Below are 14,585 nucleotides of genomic sequence, written 5' to 3'. Positions count from 1 at the left end.
TACTGGACGGGTAACTTGTGTTGCACGCCTGGAGGAAGACCTCCTTACACTATCACGTTCTAGTTTACGTACCTATGATTCATAAGCCTTCCACGCAGAATCAGACATATTTTCACACTCGTTGCAGCGCTCATCAAACATACAAACATGTTTCCTACAATTCGCGCACACTGTATGAGGGTCTACCGAAGTTTTCGGTAGCCTAACCTTGCATTCTTCCACACAACATACTCTGGCCTAGTCGAACTAGATCCAGACATCGTAAGTTTAAGGAAAAATCAAGCCAAAATAAAAACAATCCACAATTAGCGTATGCCTAACCACCGATCCTAATCAAATAACCAAAAATCAATCGGGATACTCAAGTGACCAAAAGAGTTCCAAAATCCAATGACGGAGGTGCAGAAAACACTTGTTGTCTGCACCGGCGACAGAAAATATCTGACAGAAAATGGGAATGGTTCCTTACGCCCGCCTCCCAGCGGCGGAATGGGTACTACCACCTGGCCGACCACTGCGTGTGCCGGGAGTTTTGAAATTCTGTCGGACTTCGGAGAATACAGCTATATATATATCTGGCAGGTAAGATTCATGAACAAACTCCGATTTTGTGGCGCTAGACAAGCGCCATAAAACCAGAACACCATTAACTGAATCCGCCGATAACCAGGTACTGCCTGTACTGGGTTTTAGCATTCGCTGAGGATAAGAGAAAGTCCCCCCTTATCCTGAGTCCATTTTTACTCTATCACATATTATATCACGTATGATAATGTTTATCATTACGACACAATACCTGGCCACAAGACCAAATAAAAGAGAATTCTTTGACATTAGTCTGGATAGACCATAGAAAGGGTAACTACTTGCAGACGAGACAGTGACTACACTATCAAAACATAGTTTGTATTCAAAAGATAATGCAGTAGGTGTACACTATGACAGAAAAACACCCCAATAAAAAGGAGTTCCAAAACTATTATAAAGAATGACCTCTGCTATGAATCAAGATCTATTTGCAGCAAAACTAGACAGTAGAAGCTTGCACAGATATACTGAAAGACTAAACAAGACATCAAAATGTCACAAAATAAATCCATGGAATACAAATATGCTCAACACTTACTGGATGTGCACGTGAGCCTCCAACTTGGACATGTGACAAGACCACAGGAACTTGAGCAGAGTACACATCAGACGTCTTTGCATTGAAGCTTTCTACTCCTGTTCCAAACCCTTCTCTTACGTTTAAGCCAACATTCTGAAGCACAGAAGAGAGAGGGTCAGAAGTGGATACAATCACTAATTAGATTTCCTGAAGCCCTTATCACATAACAAACTACTGTTGATATCTTAACACCATAAAAAATTCAAATTATGTTAAGTTTGCAAGGAACCCTTAAATCCCAACAATCACTGTAATTCAACACATCATATTCAATATCTAAAATTTCAATTGGAACTGGAATAAATGAGGCTGACAAAAGAATATGACTCAAATGTAAAAGTCTCAGGAGACCTACTAAACTTGGAAGAAGACAGTGTACTATTCCTGCTGCTTGAATACCGTTCCATTAAACCTCTCTGGATATTAAAAGGGGATAAAATGCCTAAACCTGTTCGCTCTAGAAATGTATCTATATAACATTCAAGATACCTGAACTTATACGTAACATAAACTGTGGGTATATATATATTTTTTTAACTTAAACAGAACAAAACAAATGGATCAAAACCGGAAATAAAAAGTTCTACTGTAATTCTCCACATACAAGATGCCATCACTCTGGAATAGGCTACCAGTTCAAGTTGTGAATCGTACTACAACCCCAGTCAGTTCAAGAATAGATTCAATAACACAACTGACACATAACTGATTTATTTTCAAGCTGTCCTCTCAGATGGACTAGTAAGTCTTTCTATTCCAATAACAATAAAAAAAAAAGACAAAAGTACTTAACATTAAAATATGTACATAGACAATTTAACAAATTCTTATTCCCTTTTTGTATCCAATTCTCCTACAGGTAATTGTCTGTGATGTAAGCCTCCATTTATTAGGATGACAAAATCATTGGTAATTTCTTCTATGATTAACTGTTAACTTTGTACAATTACAATAAATATTATCAGTTGTATAACTAAGGATACAATGTTGTTTTGGCAGAAAACACATCTGATACTGCTATGATGATCCTGGCACCTGATAAACTTGCCATGATGATTTGGTAAACAAAATTATGAAAAGAATTCTTTCTGTTTCATATGCCCTAGTAAATTGTAACTGTAACATGTGACTATAAAGTATACTATGCTTATTTCAGAAAGGTTCACATTAATACTTACACCTAGCAACCCAGATGGACCTGGTCCATGAAAACCTGCCTCTGTGTGCAAGATTTCTCTTCTCTCATGAGGATTATATAGCAATGTCCGTATATGATCTTCAAAATTACTACCATCAATGGTTGGCCTCGGATTTGTATTCATAGAAGTAGGCGACATAGCTGTTGTTCCTGAAGCAGTAGAAGCTGGTGGAGCAGCACTCAATGGAGGAGATGCAACAGCCACAGCAGGTGGTGAGAAACTTACACCTTGCGCACGTCTATCAGCATTGTTTTCTATGTATTCCTCTTTTACTTCAAACAGTGGCTGCAAGGTGAAGAATGTAGGGGAATCCTTCATTACTACTGGCATTGAAAATTGCAAAATACCATGAACCTATCTTTCTGGAAAAATTCATTGGTTGGTGGAAAGAAACAGTTACTGGTGACTGCTAACAAAAAGTTCATTGCACAAGTGTTTGAACGACTGGTGGAAAGAGACCTTACGTGATACTGAAACTGTGAAACTGCCACATAAATGATCATGTCTCAAACATCATGGTGCTGAGCCAGCCAATGAAGAGTAACTGGAAAATTAATGAAATTGGCATCTTGAAAATAAAGTACATCTCTTTTCCTAAATTTACTCTCTACTAGATCACACTTATTCTGTTACACAAAAATATCCTTATTATGCAGCTTTGGATATCTACATCTACACAAACAAAAGAATATACTATTGTGTAAAAAACTGTAATTTATTCTGAATACAGTAATTCCTCGCTTATCCGGATTGATATACATATACGTATATACTACTAGAAAGACCTCATTGAAAATGGATGGTAACTAGCAGTTATTTATTAAAAAAGCTACAAGTTTTCAAGGACAACCAGTCATCATTATCAAGTATCCAAGAAGTAACAGAAGAGGTAGGCCAGCTGTATTTCTATGAGTGTGCTGGCTTCTTGATCTTTTAATTACCCTTCTTCTTGTTTGGTTCCGCCCTCACGACATTTCTCTACATATGGTACACTATTCCAGGTGTTCCTGTCTTGTGTATGTGCATTTCTTCTCTGTTGTGGAGTATATGATTTTCCTTGATATGCTGTCTTCAAAGATAAGTCTATAATATAGGCAGTCCCCGGTTATCGGTGGACTCAGTTCTAGTACCATAAAATCGGCAATTTACGGTGCCATAACGGGCCAAGTTTTGGTTATCAGCGCCATAAGGTGCCAACAATAGTTATGGCACCATAACACCTAACAGGGGTGCCATTAACGGGTTATCAGCGCCATTAACCGAAACACACCACCATAAGCACTATAAAGAGCTGAGTTTCAGTTAATGGTGGTTTTTGCTTATCAGCACCCCACAACCAGGGACTGCCTGTGCTTCATTAAAGAATATGTACAGTACAGTACTGAGAGAGAGAGAGAGAGAGAGAGAGAGAGAGAGAGAGAGAGAGAGAGAGAGAGAGAGAGAGAGAGAGAGAGAGAGAGAGAGGTATATTTTTATTGAAGCCTTATGCAGCAATGCACACTCCTTCACTATTTTCTTCATAATTTATGCATAAGGTATGTAGGTATGCATGCACTTATTAATTCCAATAACTTTTTATAGTGTTCTGAAAATGAATTTGCTTTGAACAGCCATCCTCAAGAAATATCATATGTGCTAAAGACTTAAATGGAAGCTGTAGTAATTTAATGCATAAACAATGTGTATTAAAAACTGAATTAATTTAATTTTTGGTAGATTGTGCTAGGCTAGGCTTTCATGCAAGACTACTGAACTTATGGCTTTTGTAACAACTCACAAACAAACAAATTTGGAACAAGCTGTTTTGTGATTTAGAGGAATTTTGTTTTAACAAAAAGCATGTTAGTTTATCTTTGTATACCCACTTTATATCTATGCACAGAAAATAAAAATAATTCCATTAATATTCTCATTGCTTTTAGCAAAAAAATTATTCTCTGAATTTTTTCGCTACCAGGCTCAAAACGGATTCTATTAGTAAAATGATATTGTCATGATACAATAAAGTTTGTTCATACTTACCTGACAGATATATATATAGCTGTATTCTCTGACGACCGACAGAATTTCAAAACTCCCGGCAAACGCAGTGGTCGGCTAGGTGGTTAGTACCCATTCCCGCCGCTGGGAGGCGGATACCGGGAACCATTCCCATTTTCTATTCAGATTTTCTTTACCACTGTCCCCTGAGGGGAGGTGGGTGGGTACTTGATTATATATATCTGTCAGGTAAGTATGAACAAACTTTATTGTATCATGACAATATCATTTTGTTCACGACACTTACCTGCCAGATATATATATAGCTGAATCCCACCATTGGAGGTGGGAAGGGACAGAATAGAAGGATTTTGGAAACATTTCACATGCAGATGATTGACATCTTGGTTCCCTACCTGTTAGCATAGCTGACTTCGTGATTACTGTCACCCAAGCCTGCTTCTGCTTAACTAGAATTTCCAGCAAGGTAGTGACCTGTATAGCTGGATAGTTCTAGATGATCTGTCAACGGGAGCGTGAGCACAATGTGACTAGACCATATTGACCATACTGAAGACAACGAAGCATAAAAAATACCACCTAACCTAGCCTCACTAAAGTTAGTTTCATAACTTTCAGGCTAATTAAAGGGAAGACCGCCTCAAGCGGCCAACCCTACGACCGTAAAAAACAAACCCATAATTAAAATCACACACATTCATTTTCTAAAGAATGGGGTTCGTATTGCTTCTCGTCCCCAATACTGTATCCGCGGAAATGTATGGTCCAAGCGAGTAGCAATTCTCATATGTCGCCTTCACATCTCTGAGGTAGTGTGAAGCAAACACAGAGTTGCTTCGCCAAAATGTGGCACCCAGGATATCACTGAGTGCCATATTTTTCTGAAAAGCCACCGAAGTAGCTACCGCTCTAACCTCGTGAGCATTAACTTTTAGCAGTTTAAAATCACCATCCGTGCAGGATGAATGAGCTTCCCTGATGGTATTTCTCAAGAAGAACGCCAGTGCGTTTTTAGACATTGGTAATTCCGGCCTCTTGACCGAACACCACAGGTTGTCTGACGGGCCTCTACATTGTTTGGTCTTTTCCAGATAAAATTTGAGAGCTCTGACAGGGCACAAAACTCTCTCCGGCTCTCGTCCGACGAACTCTGATAACCCCTTGATATCAAAGCTTTTAGGCCAGGGTTGGATGGGTTTTCGTTCTTCGCTAAGAACGAGGGGCTCAGCGAACACACTGCATTGTGTTCTCTGAAACCCACATGTTTACTCATAGCTTGGATTTCGCTAACCCTCTTAGCTGTTGCCAAAGCGGTTAGGAAAATAGCTTTCCTAGTTACATCTTTCAAAGAGGCAGCGTGCATAGGTTCAAATGGGGCTGACATTAAAAACTTTAAGACAACATCTAAATTCCATGAGGGAATCTTGTCTCGTGGAGCTTTTGATGTTTCAAAAGACCTCAATAGATCGTGAAGATCTTTATCATTTGATAAATCCAAGCCTCTGTGTCGAAAGACCGTTGATAGCATACTTTTGTAGCCTTTAATCGTTGACACTGAAAGTTTGTCTATCTCTCTAAGATGTAAGAGAAAATCAGCAATCTGGCTCACAGAGGTCGTGGAGGAGGAAATATTTTGCCTTCTACACCAACCTCTGAAGACAGCCCACTTCGATTGGTAGACAGCTTGGGAAGATGTTCTTCTAGCGCTGGCAATAGCTCTTGCCACCGATCTTGAAAAACCTCTCACTCTGGCCAACTTTTGGATAGTCTGAATGCAGTCAGACTCAGAGCGGAGAGGTTTCCGTGATACCTCTCGAAGTGGGGCTGTCTGAGTAGATCGATTTTTTCTGGAAGTGTCCTTGGGAAATCTACCAGAAATGACATGGCCTCTGTGAACCATTCGCTTGCAGGCCAAAAGGGGGCTATCAACGTCATTCTTGCTCCTTCCGACGCCGCAAACTTCCTTATTACCTCTCCCAGGAGTTTGAATGGAGGAAAGGCGTAGAGATCCATCCCCTTCCAATTCCAAAGCATGGCGTCTATTGCTATTGCTCCTGGGTCTAGAACCGGAGAGCAGTAAATAGGAAGCCTCTTCGTTTTTGCTGTCGCGAAGAGGTCTACCAGTGGGCGTCCCCAAAGTTTCCACAACTCCTTGCAGATCTCTGGATGGAGAGTCCATTCGTTTGGAAGCATTTGATGTTGACGGCTGAGGAGATCCGCACGAACGTTCTGCTGTCCTGAAACGAACCTCGTTAGAATCGTTACATTTCTCAGCTTCGCCCAAAGTAAGATTTCCCTCGTTATCCTGAACAGGGAGCGAGATAGAGTTCCTCCCTGTTTTTTGAGATATGCGAGCGCCGTGGTGTTGTCCGAGTTGACTTGTACAATTCGTCCCACAATCCTTGACTCGAAGCATTGAAGTGCCAAACGAATCGCCTCTAGCTCCTTGAGGTTTATGTGCCAGGACCTCTGTTCCCCTCTCCAGAGGCCTGACACTTCTTCCTCCCCCAGTGTTGCTCCCCAGCCCATCATGGACGCGTCTGAGAACAACACTAGGTCTGGGCTCAGAACTTGAGGGACATCCCTTCCGATAGCTTGACGGGATCGGACCACCACTTCAAATGCTCTTTGATCGATTAAGGGATTCTCAAAATCTCGTCTAGGTCTTTCTTGTTCTTCCAGTTGTCTGCTAGGAAAAACTGAAGCTGTCTGAGGTGCAGCCTTCCCAGAGAAACAAATTTCTCCAGCGAGGAAATGGTCCCCAGCAGACTCATCCATTCCCTCGCCGAGCATATTTCCTTCCCTAAGAAGACCGATACTTTCTCTAAGCATTTTAGCTGACGTTCTATGGATGGAAATGCTTGAAAAGCCACTGAATCCATCTGAATCCCCAGATACACGATGGACTGTGTGGGATCAGATGGGACTTCTCGAAGTTGACCAGAAGGCCAGAAGTTGACCAGAAGGTCCTCCAGACACTGTTCCTTTGACGTGGACCGGATCAGCCAATCGTCTAAATAGAGTGAGACTCTTATCTTTGAGAGATGGAGCCATCTTGCTACATTTCGCATCAGAAGCGTGAATATCATAGGGGCTGTACTCAGCCCGAAACAGAGAGCTCTGAATTGGAAGACCTGTCCTTTCAGAACGAATCTGAGGAACTTCCTGGACCGAGGATGTATCGGAACATGGAAATAGGCATCTTGGAGATCCAAGGACACCATCCAATCTCCTGGTCTCAGGGAAGCTAAAACAGACTGTGCAGTTTCCATCTTGAATTTTATTTTCCTTACAAAAAGATTCAGCCTGCTTACGTCTAGGACAGGTCTCCATCCTCCCGAGTGCTTCGGAACAAGGAAAAGCCTGTTGTAGAAGCCTGGAGAGTTCCGTGACACGACTCTTTCTACTGCTCTCTTTTCCAACATCTGATCCAAAAGGTCTAATAAGATCTGTTGCTTTGAATCCTGATAAGAGGGCGAAAGGTCTATTGGTTCTATGCTTAATGGTGGTTTCGATAGAAACGGGATTTTGTAACCTTTCTCGATCACTTCGAGTGACCAAGAGTTCGCCCCTCTTATCCTCCATGCTTCGGCGAATAGAGCGAGTCTCGCCCCGACTGGTGTCTGGAGGGCTGAAAAGTCATTTCTTTCCCCTGGTTTTTGAGGGGGCTCTGCCCCACCCTATGGAAACTCCTCCCTCGAGCAGCAGCTCTTGAAGAGGCTCTTCCACGAAAGGGCTTATAATTCTTCCTAGAAGCTTGCGTGGTTCTTGAAGACGTCTGATCAGCAGGACGTTTCGAAGACCGAGACAATAAATCCTGCGTCGCTCGTTCTTGGAGATTTACTGATAAATCCTTTACCATCGATTGTGGAAAAAGATGAGCAGAAAAGGGAGCGAACAACAATTCTGCTTTTTGCGCTGGCGACACTGACTTAGCTGTGAAGCTACAGAAGAGTGCGCGTTTCTTCAGAACTCCCGACGCAAAATGTGATGCCAGTTCGTCGGAGCCATCTCTTACTGCTCTGTCCATGCATGACAAAATACTCGCTAAGTCCTCCAATGAGATGGAATCTGGGCTTCTAGACTGAACATCCAAGACGCCCAAACACCAATCTAGGAAGTTAAAAACTTCCAAAGTTTTATAAAGGCCTTTGAGATGGTGGTCTATCTCCGACATTGTCCACGAAACCTTCGCTGATGCCAGGTAAGATCTTCTAGGAGCTTCCACTAAGTTGGCGAAATCCCCTTGTGCGGAAGCGGGGATTCTCAAACCTGCTTCCTCTTCTGTCTCGTACCACTTCCCCGATCTTCCACTAAGCCTTGTGGGGGGAAGTGCAAAAGAAGTCTTTCCCTTTGTCTTTTTGGATTCCATCCAATCATGGATTCTTTTAAAAGCCCTTTTAGTCGAGAGCGAGGTGGCCATTTTGACAAAATTTGGAGTCTTCCTTGCCTTCGAAGAGGTTAGTTGCGAAGGTGGAGAGAGAGGAACTGGAGCTCGGAACTTCTCGGGAAACAAATCTTTTAAAAGACGAGTCAAAGTCTTATAATCCACAGAGGATGAGATTGTAGGATCCTCCTCCTCTTCCGAAACAGCCTCGCTTGACGATTTATTTTCTAATGGAGACATAGCCTTATTCTGCATTGAACGAGAAGAAACCAAAGTTTTACCTCCCTTTCGAACCGTAGGTTTTGTGTTTGAAATCAATTTTGAAGAGGAGAGTCTGCTATGCTCTCCTAACCTTGACTTTCTCTCCGAATTTTCCAAACTGACGTCATACGATTTCTCTTGACGAGCACTGATATTGTAGTTCCTACTACTTTGAAGCATATGGCGCTTAATCTTCTGACTAGCGACCTGTTCTTTTCTTCTCAGGGTGACTTTATGCATCGGACGCCTAGCGCCCTCAGAAGCATCCTCATTTGCGTCCTGGAAAGCGTCCTCATTTGCGTCCTGGAAAGCGTCCTCATTTGCGTCCTGGAAAGCGTCCTCATTTGCGTCTGGAAACGTCCTCATTTGCGTCCTGGAACGCGTACTGATATGAAGGACGACGAGCGTCCTTACTAGCACTACGCCTCGCGTCCTCAAAAACGTCCTCATATTCATCTTCATATCCTTCTTCTGAACTAATATCGTGCGTCTGAAGTCTCTCCAGCCGACGTTTCCGACCCCGAGCGTCCCGAGAAGCGTCCTTACGAGCGTCCTGGTTAGCAAAGCGTTTGTTTTGTTGAATAATCTCTTCCTGTAAGTCAAGATCAATTCCTGCCAATTTTATTTCTGAGCGATCCTTCTGAACGTTCTTCGACTCTGGGAAAAGAAGACGGCCGCCTGTGCGGCACCTATTGTCATTTTCTTTACCGCCAATACTTCTAGAGACTCTCTCAGCAGGACTGCTTGCGCGTTCCTGATTGAGTCGATGAGGTCTAGAAGGCGACGGATCAGACGAAGACGAAGAACGAAGAGAAGCCGCAGGAGAACGTCTAGATTTCTTGACGGGTAGCCAAAGATCTTTTTTACGACTACGTGATCTTTCCTCTTTCTTGGCGAAAAACGTATCCAACTGTTGACGAATCGCTTCGAGAGTCTTTTTTGATGGTGAAGAACCATATGATGGAATGAACCTTTGAGAAGAAGATGGGCGAGGGGACGCCTTCTTCCTTCTCTCCGGACTCGAATCAGGACGCTCCGAAAGCGTCCTAAATCTCTTGTGCGGGATACTGTCTTCGAAGTCTTCCGGAGAAGACCGAAGCGTAAATCGAGGCGGAGGACGCTCTCGATCTCCCGATGAAGCGTCCTCTTCCATCATACCTTTCCTAAGAGGGCGAGAAAGACGATGGCCGCCAGTGCGACGTCTTACGTCTTCCTTACCACTCTCACTTGGAGAGGCTGCGTATTCTTCCGTAAGACCTTTCCTAGGAGGGCGAGAAAGACGATGGCCGCCAGTGCGACGTCTTACGTCTTCCTTACCACTCTCACTTGGAGAGGCTGCGTACTCTTCCGTAAGACCTTTCCTAAGAGGGCGAGAAAGACGATGGCCGCTTGTGCGACACCTTACGTCTTCCTTACCACTCTCAGTCGGAGAGGTCTTCCGAGATTCCCACCCACGGTGAGGTGAGGACGTCTCGGAGGAAGAGAAGCATTCCTTCAAGATTCGAGCTTGCGCGCGATCTTTGGCAGCCTGGGATGCGTCTTCAGGATCTGCCGAAGGGACGCCAGACCGGTGTTTAATTCTCGTAACCCTCCTTCGGCCTTCGACATGTCCATTCCCTGTATTCTGGGAGTCCGACAGAGGTCTCAACCTGGAGGCATTATAGGACCGATCTGACGCCCCCTCCACTTCACTAGGGGCACTAACATTATCACTACACTTTTGCACATTAGATTGTAGCACTTTCATTTTCGATTCAAGGTTCCGAATCGATTCTAAAATGGTAGAAAGGGCATTCCCTTCGGTAACAATCACTTCCTTATCTGAAGGAGAAATTATAGGGTTATGCGTAACATGTTCTACATTTATGTTAGATTGAGCAACTTTACTTTGACTTTTAACAGAAGCACTCCTGGAGGAAGACCTCCTAATTCTGTCACGTTCAAGTCTACGAATGTAAGATTCATACGCCTTCCATTCGACATCAGTTAACCCTTCACATTCTTTACACCTATCATCCAACAAGCAAACATGCCCTCTACAATTCACACACACCGTGTGAGGATCTACCGAGGCTTTTGGTAGCCTCACCTTACATTCTTCTACACCACACACCCTGAAACTAGTAGAACTAGATCCAGACATCTCAATTCTAAGAAAAATCAAAGCCAAATCAAAATCCAAACCACAATAGCGTATGCCAAATCACTAAGCCAAGTCCGAAACCAAAATACAATCCAAATACTCAAGTGACAAATGAAGTTTTCGAAATCCTAAGCGGAGGTCTGTAAACAGATGTTTACCGACCGGCGACAGAAGAAAATCTGAATAGAAAATGGGAATGGTTCCCGGTATCCGCCTCCCAGCGGCGGGAATGGGTACTAACCACCTAGCCGACCACTGCGTTTGCCGGGAGTTTTGAAATTCTGTCGGTCGTCAGAGAATACAGCTATATATATATCTGGCAGGTAAGTGTCGTGAACAAAATAACAGTTTCATTACCATTAACTTTATCGTAAATAGTACAGCTGCAATGGCCCATTTGACTTGCAAATGGGTACTGTGTATGGTAACAACCAATAAGTTGCTGTATAAAAATACATTAATGGTAAAAAAAAAAAACAGTTAGGCTGTATGTAAATACATGTAGCATATCTGCCTACTGTACTATGTAATCTATGGGAGAGAAAAAAGAGAAAGGATTGCATTTTTTTTCAGTGTTCAGTATGTGGAAAAGGGCAAATAACTGCCTTTTACAAAAAGTTCAGTTTTAAGTGTGGTGGCTGTTGTTTATAAACATACTGAAAGTTTACATTTGTGTGATATTGACAAGGTTAGGTGAGGAAATGTCCAGAGTTGCCCTTGAACAACCCCTACATTTTGTACTCGCCATTATGTATTAGATGGGCCCTTGGCTCTATTAATCCAGATAACTGAAGGATTACTGCAGCTGAAAATATCCTTATTATTGAAACCGATTTTATAAAAAAATGAATGAGTGATTATGTGGAAGGAAACACAAAATAAGTACAATGGCCCTGTCTTTCTTTAAATGTCCTGCAATAGAAATAAACTAAGAACTTTTCCAAAACTCACTTCAAATCCCTCTTGGCTTTGATAACTCTGGTTGCTGTGACTTCTTGACTCATTGGCTCCAGGGCTAATATGGGAATCTTGGATGATGCCTTGACTGCTTGAGTGTTCCCCAGTTTTGTTCCCTGGTAATACTGGAGAGGAAGGAACTGAATGTGTTTCTGTTTTCACCCCAAGATGGGGTGTACTTTCTAAATGTGACTTCTCACTTTCAAGTGGAGGAATTCGGCTTTCTCTCTCTAGGTAAGCCCTAGTGTCATCCTCATATGATGAGCACCTTCTTTCACTTTCTAGGTGTGGAGATGAGATAGGAGTGTCACTTTGAGGAGTCCGAGAGTCTCTTGGTGGTGACACATGCTTTTCGTACCTTTGTCGTTTTGCAGGGGGACTCGCTCTTTCATCAGCCGAGGGATGTGATAAAACCCTGCTTTCCTTGGAATGACAGGCTGGCAACTCATCAGGAACAGCAAGCCCTTTAATATGCAATGATTCTGCTGCCTTTATGAGAGCTGTCAAATGATTCTGACTCACACTCACTTCCCCAACATACATGTAATTCAGCAAAGCATCAAGTTCACTTGCTGAAATATCCTTGAGGACAATGATAGGATGTTTGCAAGGTGTGTTCTGCAGCATGTCTTCAAAATACTGACTGCAAGCTGACAGAACTATTTTGTGTGCTGGGTAGAATTTGCCATCACATGCTAGAGTTACATCAGTATACTGATCCTGAAAAACAATGTTTCTTTAACAGGCATCAGCGATGAATTCCTAAAGTAAAACTCTTACTGTACTAACTATGTACTGTACTTTATTAGAACTTCAACTAAAACTCACTATTGCAAGCCTTCATGGTTTAAAATTTCATGAAATTTGCATGAAAAAGCTTAAACCTACAGAAATGAAAAACTTTATGAAAATTACAGATCTTACCTTTTCTCTCAGTGATGATATGAGATGAGAGAATGTGGAGCTGTGGTTCTTCCAAGATAACATTAACAGCCCATCACCCATCGTGGTGGTATGCTCAGGGCTACTGTGAAAATTGAGATAAAAAAACTTCCCTTAAAACTTATAGCACACAGCTTCCTTAATAGCTTCTTTTTCAATCAATAAAGGAAAATAAAATGATCTCAAAATATTACACCAATACATAAAATGAAACTAAAAACGACCAATAAAAAGAATTAAAAAAGCCAGAGAGTTTGGTCTACCTAAAAATTCACATAAATACAAAAAGTAAAAAGTCTCCAAGTTCAGCTGGTTTCAAACAATGCTATTAATTTGACAACTGAACTTGACAGCAAAACAAGACTTCACTTCTATGAACCAAATCCAAAAGATAAAAGACTTAGAAAACGTAGAATACAGAATCAATTTGATAATTGCAAGGGAAGAATATCATAACACAATTCTACCAAATAACATTTTTTTCTTGGTAAAACCCTTTGATAATATGAAATTTACAATAGTTTATAATATAGAACTGCCAATACAATCACAAGATGTCCTAAGCCACATAAATATCTTTCAGCACTTCAGTTTCTCTTCTAGTCAGTAATAAGGATGAATGTATTCTTTAATTCAATCACAACACTAGACAGCAATGACCCTGTGAATCTGAAGTCATTAATCCCTCTAATTTCTGATCCGTTTCCAATGAAACACAGGCCTAACCTACAAAGAAACAGAGTGTGCTAAAGGTAAGTACTACACACTGCACTGGCTCCAAGAAAACAGCTCTGTGTAGAAAATGAAATAAATCTACATTAGTAAAAAAAATCACTCTGCACAATAAATAAAAAAAACAAAAGGTAAATAGGATAAAACATAAAATGAGATGTGTGAATGCTCAGTACAAAAGCTTAAGCATCAAGTTTGAAGTTTGGAAGTTCTAATGAATCAACAATCATATATTTTTCAGACTGCTTATTTAGTGATTTAAGAATCTCTGAACAATCCTTTTAGTGGGAATTTTAGTTTCCCTTAGTCCTAACCCTCCATTACTCACTAGGTTCCCCAATCTATTATACAGTCTAGAGGAATACAAAAATGAAGGGTTTCTACAGGAATACAAAAATGAAGATTTTTCATAAAAAAAAATAATGGTTAGAATACAATATGAAAAATAATGTTATCAATCAGAAGTATGTATGGTCATGTACTATTTGGTGACAATCCAGAATTTCTTTAAATAGCCCTACTATATTTTCTTCAAACCACTGTCATATTTTAGACAAGTATAATTTTCATGTGTTTTAATGTGGCTTAAATGTTTCTGACATTCGTTCCTTTCACTATCAAATTTTATGTAATACCAGCACCACTCACGTGGGTGCATGTTCAGTACCAGCCCCATTAGCAATCATTCCTATTTGCATATCAATCATGTTAAGGAAGCTTAAAAGTCACAGCATAATAACTTCAATATCGAACAATGGTTTGCTATAGTATGCATGCAAATGAGGGAACTTCATG

At 41.4% G+C, this 14,585-nt stretch overlaps 1 protein-coding gene across 5 annotated transcripts in view; it reads right to left on the bottom strand.

Moving 5' to 3' along the window:
* The window catches only part of LOC135200142 (longitudinals lacking protein, isoforms H/M/V-like), a 69,032-nt gene that overhangs the window by 36,240 nt on the left and 18,207 nt on the right, over window positions 1–14,585 (bottom strand). For 4 of the 5 annotated variants that reach the window (XM_064228486.1, XM_064228482.1, XM_064228484.1 and 1 more), the window contains exons 2-5: window positions 13,041–13,143; window positions 12,111–12,836; window positions 2,347–2,652; window positions 1,127–1,261 (exon numbers count right to left, since the gene is read on the bottom strand). In XM_064228486.1, coding sequence (XP_064084556.1) covers window positions 1,127–1,261; window positions 2,347–2,652; window positions 12,111–12,836; window positions 13,041–13,121 — 1,248 coding nt within the window. In that variant the 5' untranslated portion in view covers window positions 13,122–13,143. The remainder of the gene's footprint in view (window positions 1–1,126; window positions 1,262–2,346; window positions 2,653–12,110; window positions 12,837–13,040; window positions 13,144–14,585) is intronic. The other variant, XM_064228483.1, reaches the window with a different exon arrangement.

Source organism: Macrobrachium nipponense, chromosome 26, assembly GCF_015104395.2.
Source record: "Macrobrachium nipponense isolate FS-2020 chromosome 26, ASM1510439v2, whole genome shotgun sequence".
NCBI lineage: Eukaryota > Metazoa > Arthropoda > Malacostraca > Decapoda > Palaemonidae > Macrobrachium > Macrobrachium nipponense.
This window is presented reverse-complemented; position numbering and strand designations above follow the sequence as displayed.